This window comes from Nansenia antarctica, assembly GCF_963989245.1.
Source record: "Nansenia antarctica genome assembly, chromosome: 7".
NCBI lineage: Eukaryota > Metazoa > Chordata > Actinopteri > Argentiniformes > Microstomatidae > Nansenia > Nansenia antarctica.
In genome coordinates, this window is record NC_137677.1 from 65,040,180 (window position 1) to 65,051,394 (window position 11,215).

At 44.9% G+C, this 11,215-nt stretch overlaps 1 protein-coding gene across 1 annotated transcript in view; it reads right to left on the minus strand.

The window, feature by feature from the left end:
* Positions 1-2,055: 2,055 nt before the first annotated feature.
* morc3a (MORC family CW-type zinc finger 3a) overlaps positions 2,056-11,215 on the minus strand; it is a 17,591-nt gene continuing 8,431 nt past the window's right edge. Inside the window, exons 11-20 of the mRNA XM_080537047.1 lie at positions 10,541-10,669; positions 9,764-9,838; positions 9,491-9,533; positions 7,277-7,387; positions 6,391-6,439; positions 6,018-6,084; positions 5,244-5,676; positions 4,572-5,132; positions 3,820-4,001; positions 2,056-2,493 (exon numbers count right to left, since the gene is read on the minus strand). Coding sequence (XP_080393173.1) covers positions 2,346-2,493; positions 3,820-4,001; positions 4,572-5,132; positions 5,244-5,676; positions 6,018-6,084; positions 6,391-6,439; positions 7,277-7,387; positions 9,491-9,533; positions 9,764-9,838; positions 10,541-10,669 — 1,798 coding nt within the window. The 3' untranslated portion in view covers positions 2,056-2,345. The remainder of the gene's footprint in view (positions 2,494-3,819; positions 4,002-4,571; positions 5,133-5,243; positions 5,677-6,017; positions 6,085-6,390; positions 6,440-7,276; positions 7,388-9,490; positions 9,534-9,763; positions 9,839-10,540; positions 10,670-11,215) is intronic.

Here is an 11,215-nt window from a genome sequence, read left to right on the forward strand (position 1 = left end):
AAAATGATCAATGCGCGGCTAACCTTAGAGGAGAACATTTTTGATAGTGATGGTAGTGGGGTGGGATAGCAGAAGCTATTTCAACAGCAGCAGAGTTTAGCAGACAGGACGATTAGTTAGCTCGCGCATCATGTGATTTGGATAGTTTTGCTTTTTGTACATTGTGAGATATTTGCTTTTTTGTTGGTGTATGGTGTTCAAACAGATGTATGAAATAAGTTTCTATATTGGTTGGTTCTTTTAATATTATCCCATTCTGTATTTCTTATTATATAGCGTCTAAATTATAGATATCTGTATAGGTCACTCGAGGGTAGGGTAAACTTCTTGGATTTAAATATATTCCCATCAGTGCATGCATACACTGTACACACTGACATCCTATGACATATAGGTTTGTTTGTTATTTGGGTTGGTTCATAGAGATTGTATTCTCTTGAAGGCTAGTTAGTAGTACAGGGTATATACAGGAATCTTGAGGTTAATTTCAAAACCTTTCTAAGACTTTTTAAAGACCTTGTCAATATTTTTCCAGACCTCACCGCCACTTGGAGCTGTAACCGTTGACATCAGTGACACCTTTAACTTAACAGTTTTAGTTTGCAATAGACTACTAGACCACTATCATACAACACAATTTCCGGTTCATCTTTGTTTTTAAAAAAAAACGAATACATTCACAAACTTTTACTAAACGTTTTTAGGACTCAAACTCTTTGGACAGAGTCTAATTCAGAGTCATAAAATCGTGATAAGACTTTTTAATACTTATTAAGGGTCTTGATTTTCCCAAAATTGATTTATCAACTTTTAATACTTTTCAAGACACCGCGGATACCCTGTAGTACACAGTGAAAAGGGTCTTGTGGGGTGTCGAACGCATCCTACCGCCAGTAGTTGGTTGGGGAAATAGAACCTCTCTTTCCACTTAGAGGATACTTTTTAAGTTGGCTGTCCTGTGTTTTGGTGGCCCTATGTCCTGTGTTCAGTAGTGGTGTACTTGCCTAGGTGTCTACAGTGCAGTGGTGTAGTCTACGTGATACGCAGGACTACGCTGTATACCCACTAGGAAAGGCCAAGGATTTCCATATACCCACTTAAAAATGTGCGAGGATACGTAACAGCCTTTTGTGACAGAACTTTCACTTTCATTCATAAAATTCACCCCGTCTGTGTTAGGAAGCACTTGAATTTTGGACCATTGGGACTGACTATAGCGTCATATACCATCAACATGGGGGAGATGCGACATGAAATATGCCAAAATGCAGCACTATCATGCATAGATCAGCCTTATAACATGTAATGTTAGATATATATATATATATATAACGTTAGACAGGCAGCGCAGATTTCTTTTTATGGCGAAATGAACGATATGAGGCTGGGAGGGAAAAACCACAGTATACCCACTAGAAAAAACTACACTACACCACTGCTACAGTGTAGTTGCTGGTCACGGTGGGTGTAACAGAGTTAGAAATATATGAGTGTGTGAGTATATATAATATGTATGAGTTTCGCTCTGTTTGAGCAGCCCTAGCCTGTATTAGTTGTTGTTGTGGAGCCCCCTGTGGAGTTGTGGTGTACTGCAGGTCTGCGTGTGTTTTGTCTCTGTGGTGTTGCCGTACCCAGTAGCAGCGGTAGACTTGATTGCTACTATGTGAAGAGGTTTGTGCATTGTGTAAAATGCTCCTGGTATTTTATTATTTGTGTGGAGAACCCTGTGATATGCTTTCTCCATTTTTTTTTTTACATAATCTGTTTGTTATTTTTTAAATGTTGAAATGTTTTAGTTAGTAATTCATAAAATACAAAGGTTCCGTCTCACAGAACATAATGGAATGTAAAAACTTTGACGCTCAATATCTCTGAACTGCCCTAGACGGAGATAGAACCTTATCATTCTAAACGGAGATAGAACCTTATCATTCTAAACGGAGATAGAACCTTATCATTCTAAACGGAGATAGAACCTTATCATTCTAAACGGAGATAGAACCTTATCATTCTAAGATAGAACCTTATCATTCTAAGATAGAACCTTATCATTCTAAGCTCACGACTTGTTGCCTGTCCATCCTTCAACTGCTTAGCCACCGTTCCATGCTAGACCACTGGACCAGCCCAGGCCATTTTAGGTACATTCTTAATCACAGTTTAATAAAATATAAAAATGAAGAAAAATGTACAGTAGCAATTGTACATACAATAAAAATATACTTTTTCTTCTTCTTCACATTACATTACAAAGGAGAGGCAGGAAGTCTCTTTGACTGTCCCCAGGTCTGCCTCTCCTCACAGTTCTGGGGCCACGCCCCCTCCGTGTCCCATAGCCACGCCCCCTATGCGGGCCCCATAGACTCCACATCAGTCAGAACCTGATCCAAGATCTCATCGATGACGTTGCAGTCGTAGTTGACCTGCTGCAGGTCCAGCGCCGGCACGAAGGTGATCAGGAGTCGGCCCACACTGCGACGCAGCTCCCTAAGGCTGAGAGAGGGGAGGGGAGGGAGGGAGGGAGAGAGGGAGGGAGAGAGAGAGAGAGAGAAGAGAAGAGAGAGAGAGAGAGAGAGAAGAGAGAGAGAGAAGAGAGAGAGAAGAGAGAAGAGAGAGAGAGAGAGAGGAGAGAGAGAGAGAAGAGAGAGAGGAGAGAGAGAGAGAGAAGAGAGAGAGAGAGAAGAGAGAGAGAGAGAGAGAGAGAGAGGAGAGAGAGAGAGAGAAAGGGAGGGAGAGAGGGAGAGGGAGAGAGAGAGAGAGAGAAATATTATACTTCAGAACTATTCCAAGACTTCCGAACAAACCCCCCCCCCCCCCCCCCCCACCAAAACAGCAGCAGCACCTTTCTACTGACGGCTCTGCTGAGAGCAGTTGGGAGAGCAGAGCAGTGGTTAGTGTATCTGGCCAAGTCAATAAACAAACATTTACATCCTACCATCCTATCCCCTACAATTTTTTTTAATTCTACATAGAATCCGAGAAGTACTCCATAATAAACTAACATTCTTCTCAGATGAACATCAGTACTGTACTAATAATTAATTAAATTTCGCCATTTTAGCAGACGCTTTTATCCAAAGCGACTTACAATTACGAATTACAGGGACATTCCCCCTGGAGTAACTGAGGGCTAAGTGCCTTACCCAAGGGCACACTAGTAGTGGTGTGGTTTCAGGCGGGATTTGAACTCACAACCTTCCGATCACAAGTCCAACTCACTATCCACCAGACCACCACTACCCCTCGAACCCCTGTACTCTGCAGGCGTCAGAAGGTGGATTCAGGCTGCCTCCATGCAGAACAAATGTAGCAAAAGCAACGGTTCACCACAGAGCGACGGTGGCATGGGATTCATTACCAAGCTTTTTAGTTTCAGATCGCAACAGAAGTTGCTTTAACTAACTAATGTATCTGTTTACATATGGGATACCCTGAAAACAATGAAGTGTTTCTCACTGGTGAATTGAGCTGGGATCTTGTGATCCCAAAGGTAAGGAGAGTTATGTTTTTGTCTCTCCACTTTTCTTTCTGTATTATTTTTCTTTATTTCGTTATTATGTTGTCTCCAACTAAAAATGTAAATGTAAATAATAGAGCTAATGTATGTATGTATGTATGTATGTATGTATGTATGTATGAATGAATGTATGTATGTATGTATGTATGTATGAATGTTATGGAAGTGTATTGTCTGTATTTAAGTGTTTAAGATGAAAAATGGTTTGAAAGTAGCTATGGTATGAGGACCCCAGGAAGAATAGCTACTGCATATTTGCTGTATCTAATGGTGGATCCAAATAAACAAACAAACAAACAAACCTGTCTGCATGCTCAGAGGTAGACGCTGCCCCCTGCTGGTTGTGCCCCCTTCTTCCCGCCGTCCCAGGACCCCCAGGAGGGCTGACTGTGCTCTGGGTCGCTGCCACGCGTTCCTGCAGCTCTCTCTTGGCCTCTGCCAGGTCGCTGGTGAGGGCGGCTCTCTCTCCCTCCAGACGCTCCACCTGGGGGCAGGGACACACAGAGGGGACACAGAGGGGACATGATTTCTACCTTCACCAGCCTCCCCAGGGTTCCCACACCTTCTGAAACATCACATTCAAGCACCTTTCAAGGACTTTCAAGACTCAATTCCCTCAAATTCAAGGACCCAACACGGCATAGTTTGAGACAGATCTAGATGAGAATGTATATAATAGGAACTATCCGCTCACAGACAACAATTAAAAAGAGAGGCTTGAATGTGTGAACTCTAGATGGTCTCTTGCCTTCTCTACCACAGCACAGCAAAACAATATATTGTGAAATATGTGTTAAGTTAAGCAATACAGAGACTTATTTACTAGTTGACGAGCTAAGTAAAACATTTTTGAATATATACTTTTATATATATATTTATATTTTAGAGAGAGAGAGAGAGAGAAGGGAATTCAAGCACTTTCAATGACCCATGTCTATTTTCCAAAACTTTTAAGGCCTTGATTTTTTTCCCTCAAATTCACAAACTTTCAAGGATTTCAAGGACCCGTGGGAACCCTGCCTCCCTACACGAGTGACAGGATGTGACCTCTCACCTTGCAGCCCAGCTCCTCCTTCTCCCTGTTGCTCTGGTCCAGCGTCCGGAGCAGAGAGTCCACCTGCAGGGCCATCTCGTCGCTGACCCGGTTCTCCTCCTCCTCGGGGGCGGGGGGAGCTGGCGCTGGTGGGGGAGGACAGGCGGCCAACAAGCTGTCCCTCTCCTGCCTCAGCTCCTCCGCCTCGCGCTTGGCCTCCTCGTACAGCCTCTTCAGATCCTCTCCTCCTCCACTCTGCTCCTCCCTCTCCTCCGGTTCTTTCTTGACGTCGTTCTGGGCCGCCAGGGTGGTCTCCAGGTCCTGGACCTTGCAGATGAGGCTGTGGACCCGGTCCCGGTACGTGTCTCTCTCCTCGGCCGCCGACTCCATCAGCTCCAGGAGATGGTCCTGCTGCTCCTGGGCCTTGGACATGGTCTGCAGGTCCACGTCGGGAGGTCCGGGCAGAGGAGGTCCGTTAGTCTCCAACCTGACAGGAGAAGTAGACGGCCCGCCTCCGTTCTCCCGCCTCTGGTTCTGGTTCTGGTTCTGACCCTCTGCTGGACGTCTGCCGGCCTCTCCGTTAACCCTCCGCTCCCCCTCTCTCTCTCCCCCTCCCTCCCTCCTCCCCTTCTCCTTCTCCTCCTCTTCGTTCTTGACGGTGTTCGGTCGCTCCGTCTGAGTGGTCATGCTGACCTGCGCGGTCAGCAAAGGGGAAAGGCTGGTTGCCGTGGCGGCTGCTGCTGCCGCCATCGCCATGACCGCCGTCTCCACGGAGACGCTGCTTGTGGTGGCGGTGCTGGCCTCGGCTCTGTCGCTGGGCTTGAGGAGCGCGACACCGACACCGACGCCCCTCTCCTTCTTGACCTTGTCCAGGTGGAAGGACGACCTCCTCCCGGGCCTCGGGGTGCTGGTCGTCTCTAAGATGAGGATGTCGTCATCGTCTGTGATGTCATCGTCTGTGATGTCGTCGTCTACAGAGATCGGGGGCAGCGGGCTCGACTGGCTGGCATCATTTGTTGTCTTGGACCCGTTTAATAACCTGGGCTTCTTAGAGTTCTGTCTGCTGGAGGCTGTTGACTCCGGGTGTCTCTTCATTCCAGGGGGGCTTCTGAAAGGATGGCTAGGACTGGTGATATCAAGAAAGGTTCTTTATATACAATCTGCAGACATCCACTTCTGATCACTTTCTATAAAACAAGCTATTAGATAATTCACTTTCTATTCAATTTTTCATTTCTCAAAAACAAACTGTGAACTTATATGACATCTTGCATACAAGGCATTCTAGAACCTTAACGATAAATAATAACACATAACTGTCAATCAACTATGCAACACATCAATCAATCTCTTTTAACAGTCAATCAATCATGCAACATATTATTCAATCGTGTAACCTATAAAGTTACAACATTTAATGCATTATACAACCAATGATGACTCCTCCTACACCACAAGACAGTCTACCTTGAAGGGGTTGACAAGGAGAACACGCCGGAGATGAAGGGCATGGGGTCTGGGAAGAGACTGGCTCCTAAAGAGGGGGATAGAAATACCAGCCAAGTACTGTAACATCACCATGACAACCTCAATCATCATCATCACACACACACACAGACAGACAGACACACAGACAGACACACAGACAGACAGACACACAGACAGACACACAGACAGACAGGCAGACAGACAGGCAGACAGACAGGCAGACAGACAGACACACAGACAGACAGGCAGACACACAGACAGACAGACAGACAGACAGACAGTTCAATCGAATCTGTTTCCATCTAACTTTATGCACATAAATGGAAAAACCACCTCAAGCGAGCGTACAAACCTTTTTGCGACGTGTTTGGAGCAGCGGGGGGATGGACTCTCGCCCTCACCTAGAGATGACGAGAGGAACAACATGAGGCTGTGGGCTTTTGTTTCAACTGTTTGAAGCATTTTCAACATCTCACTTATTGGTCAGTTATCCAACTGGCGCAAAATGGAACAAAATGGAACAAACTCCCTGAAGAAATCAAACAGGCTCCAACCCTTAAAATATTGAAATCTAAGCTAAAAACCTTCATGTTTTGCAGCAGTTATGATTAAACACAAACACTTCTATCAATGCCTTTTTTATTACTATTGTCTTATTAAATGTTTTATCTTATTTACTTCTTATATTTGCTTTTATCCATTGTAACTTTTATTTTCTTACTATGCTGCTCTTGCTATATTTTTAAATAATGTATGTAAAGCACTTTGAATTGCCCCTGTTGTATGAAATGTGCTGTACAAATAAACTTGCCTTGCCTTGCCTAATATAAGTAGCAGTACCATAGAAAGCAATAGGACGGCAGGAACCTCACGATATCGGATCGGGGATGCTTTCTAATCGCTCTAATCAGATTGGAAGATTGTGTTCTAAATGACTGGACTTTTTAAATAGGCACTACATTTTATAAACACTGCTATGTCTGTCTGTTTTTATTGTATGTATTAATGTATGTGACCTACGTATGTGTGTTTTTAATGTGGAAACTGTATTATTGAGCTGCACTTCTGCCTGTCGAAGGAGAATGTCTGTCACTGTGTGACAAGACAATAAAGCTATCTTGAATCTTGTTCTACGCCCTACGAGGCCGGTCGGTCGGTGGAGGCTCAGAGTGGTGTAGGAACGACACCACCTGTTTGACCACGCCCAGACCACACCCAGACGACGGCCCCACACCCACCGTCTGGTTCAGCTGGCGCTTCAGGTCGTCCTGTTTCCGTCTCAGATCCTCGTTCTGACGAGCCAGCAGACCCAGTCGCTTCTCCTCCTCCTTCCTCTGACGCTCCTCAAACTGGCAAACGCACACGCACACGCACACACACACACACACACACACAGACACAGACACAGACAGACACAGACACAGACACAGACACACACACACACACACAGACACAGACACAGACACAGTACACGCACACACACACACATTTTAAATGCTTTATTTATGTCCACATACATGTACAATATTTTAAGGACATAAATACTATCAGTGCATTTTGACATTATGAAAACAGTCAGTTACAGTAGTGCTGAGCCAACAACCAGTTATGCTACACACAGGATGTTATTCACACACACACACACACACACACACACACACACACACACACACACACACACACACACACACACACACACACACACACACACACACAGGGTTGGACATGAGACAAGACCAGACCAGACCAGACCAGACCAGGCACAGGCACAGGCACAGGCACGCACGCATACAATAGGGCATGGTGTGGACACATGTTGACACGCTGGGGGCCTGGGACCAATTACAATTACACGTGACACAGTCTGGTGAAAAAGAGAAAGAGAAAGAGAACCCTCTCGTCTTTCTAGTGGTGCACAGAGAGAAAATAGCTGACCCCCGTGGGTCTTAGACTCAGGAGTCTGGTAACAGCTCCGTAACGCCCGCTGCCCTACAAGTCCCTACAAGGACCCTCCTTAGCTGACCACGTCATTTGGACTGAAGACCCATCTCTTCAGGTTACACCTTAACTGCTCCTCCTGAGACATCTACTGCCCCCCAGCACTGCGTCTCCTGAAGACACCCGCTTTTCCCCTCTACTGTGTCCCTAAAAACTTCTATTGACCCCCTTGTACTGTTTCTCTGTTTCTCCGGTGTCTAAATATAAATAAAAACCTAGGTTTAGAAGAAGGTTTTTCCTTCTATCAATGGCCCCGGGCCTGAGCTGGATTACTCTTCCTGCTACGAATGGTGGATTGATGATTCACTTGCTTAGTATTCAAATGTATTGATTGTAAGTCGCTTTGGAATACGGCGTCTGCTAAATGCCAAAAATGTAAAATGTAAACTTGGACACCATACCAAGTATGTATCACATCACTCAGAACCTATAATAGGCTGGCCACATGCCATGGAGGGGTATCATGTCACGTGAGTGCTATAGGAGCTGGCTGCTGACTATATGAGCTGTTGTTTACCACCGTAAATCTGTAAGAGTTATGAGGCGGCCGCCTCCGCCTCCAGCGCTCGACAAAACTCTGACGGTCGTATTTTCTATTAGGGGTGGGCATCGACGATCGATAATTGATCGATAAGGATCTTGGTCGATCACAAAATAAAACATTTGGTCGATCACAACAAAAAATTTTCCCCTACTCAATGCTGTTCATCCCTTCCCCTGAAGCTCGTCAGATAACGTGTGCAGCAACACAGCAGTTTCGGCAAACATATTTATTAGCAAGCCACCTAGCTATCACTTCTCTGATGATTGTAGTGCACACGCTTGTATCCATTACCAAGCTAATGGTTCATGTAGCGAGCTAGCAAGTAGTGTAGTAGTGTACAGCCTTGCAGAGAACTGTAACTTGACAGGCCATGGAAGTGACACAGCTGTATTAGCTGGCTTGCTAACTAGCACATTATCAGACTGTGTTGTTGACCCCCCTCTCTCTCAGCACATTATCAGACTGTGTCACCAGGTCGTTTTGAAGTTAGCCATTTAGCTAGCTATGATCTTCGCTAACAACTGATTGCAAAGGCAATGCAGTTAGCTTTGTTAGCTAACTGAGTAAGAAGTTAAAACTAGTTACAGGGAACTTGTGGAGGGATAGAGGAGTTGGCTAGCAAAAAGGCTTCTCAAGAGTACTAGATCATCACCAGGCCAGGGGGCCGTGGACTACATGCATGAAGAGGTTCTATAAAATGAAAAATAGGAGGCTGAAATGTTCTGCCTCTTGTTGTGAACAAATAATAATAATTCATTGCTTTTCCCGGGGCTCAAAGACGCATGAACTCTGTAGATAAAAGCTACTTGGCTTTAATGGAATGTTCCAGAGCAAATCATTGTGTGTTGATGTTGACATACTGGCCATATCACACACACAAACACACAAACACACAAACACACAAGTTTACCTGCTGCCTCTGCCTCTCCTGTAGAATTCTGTCCATCTTCTCTCTGCGTCAGACAGATGACAGGGAGGAAACAACAACACATGAACACTAGTACGTATTTGAAACAGCGTCTACGTTGAAACACTTATAAAATATTTGTCCAATGACAGTACACTCATCTCTAACAGTGTAGGGTCACCATCATGTTCTGTTATTTCCGAATGTGTAAATATCTCATGACAATAGAATGTTCTGGACTGTTTGTGTAGGACGTGGTAATGGCGAGGCTCTCACTTCTGCTTATAGGTCTTCTGGTACGACGGCTGGTCGTCATCAGAGTCCTCTGGCTCCTCATCTGCAATACAGGATCTGGAAAGACACACCTACGTTCAGGGTTCCTACACGTTTCAACACGTCAAATTTAAGACCTTTTTAGACCTTTTTTAGACCTCTTTGGATATACATTTTGACTTATTCGCGACACCATATGATAGCTTTTTGTCACTCGAGGTGATGAAAATTAGGGATTTCACTGCCATACAGACAAAAAAGGAAGCGAATTGGCATTTTTTTGGTTCCAGCTTGATTAATTTCCGTGTAAATAGATGTGGTCGGACTGATTTCCTTGCAGGATCAAATTTTTAAGACCTAGCACCTCATTTTTAGACCGAATAACTGGAATGTAAGACCTTTTTAGGCTTAGGATTGCTGGATTTTAGACTTTAAGGCTTTTTAAGACCAGTGTGGGAACCCTGTATGTTACTGACTGTTCATAGACACATGTATGTGACTGACTGTCCATAGACACATCCATGTTACTGACTGTCTATAGACACATCCATGTTACTGACTGTCTATAGACACATCCATGTGACTGACTGTCCATAGACACATCCATGTTACTGACTGTCCATAGACACATCCATGTTACTGACTGTCCATAGACACATCCATGTTACTGACTGTCCATAGACACATCCATGTGACTGACTGTTCTTTACCCATAAGGAACTAAAAGTATTTTGAGCTTTTTAACAGTCTCACAAAATCCTGTGGGAAACACTGGCTCACCTAAACTGGGGGTCTGGGTTCATGTGGCAAAACCACTTTTCTGGGAGCCTCTCGCAGTCGATCCCATCCGGAAGCTTCCGCCATCGTAGACAGGCATCACACTGGGCCCAGTTCTGGTCCGGATGCTTCCTGGAAAACAACAAAACGCATGAAACGGACGGACGGACAGCCTCTCGTCATCTCCGCGGTCCGTCGACGGAGGACTCGCATAGAGAAACCATGGGCTTAATCCATCATTGACGGACAGCATTCGCTTGTTAAGTCTGACGTCAAACGTGACGTTTAGCAATTTCCGGGTCCAAACCAGAAATTCCCTGCACCAGAGTACCAGTGTACGTACTAAAGCACCAGAGTACCAGTGTACTAAAGCACCAGAGTACCAGTGTACTAAAGCACCAGAGTACCAGTGTACTAAAGCACCAGAGTACCAGTGTACTAAAGCACCAGAGTACCAGTGTACTAAAGCACCAGAGAACCAGTGTACTAAAGCACCAGAGTACCAGTGTACTAAAGCACCAGAGTACCAGAGTACCAGTGTACTAAAGCACCAGAGTACCAGTGTACTAAAGCACCAGAGTACCAGTGTACTAAAGCACCAGAGTACCAGTGTACTACAGCGGTAGAATGACAGTTCAATCGTTTTTTAGACTGGGATCTATTCATACAACAAGGGAC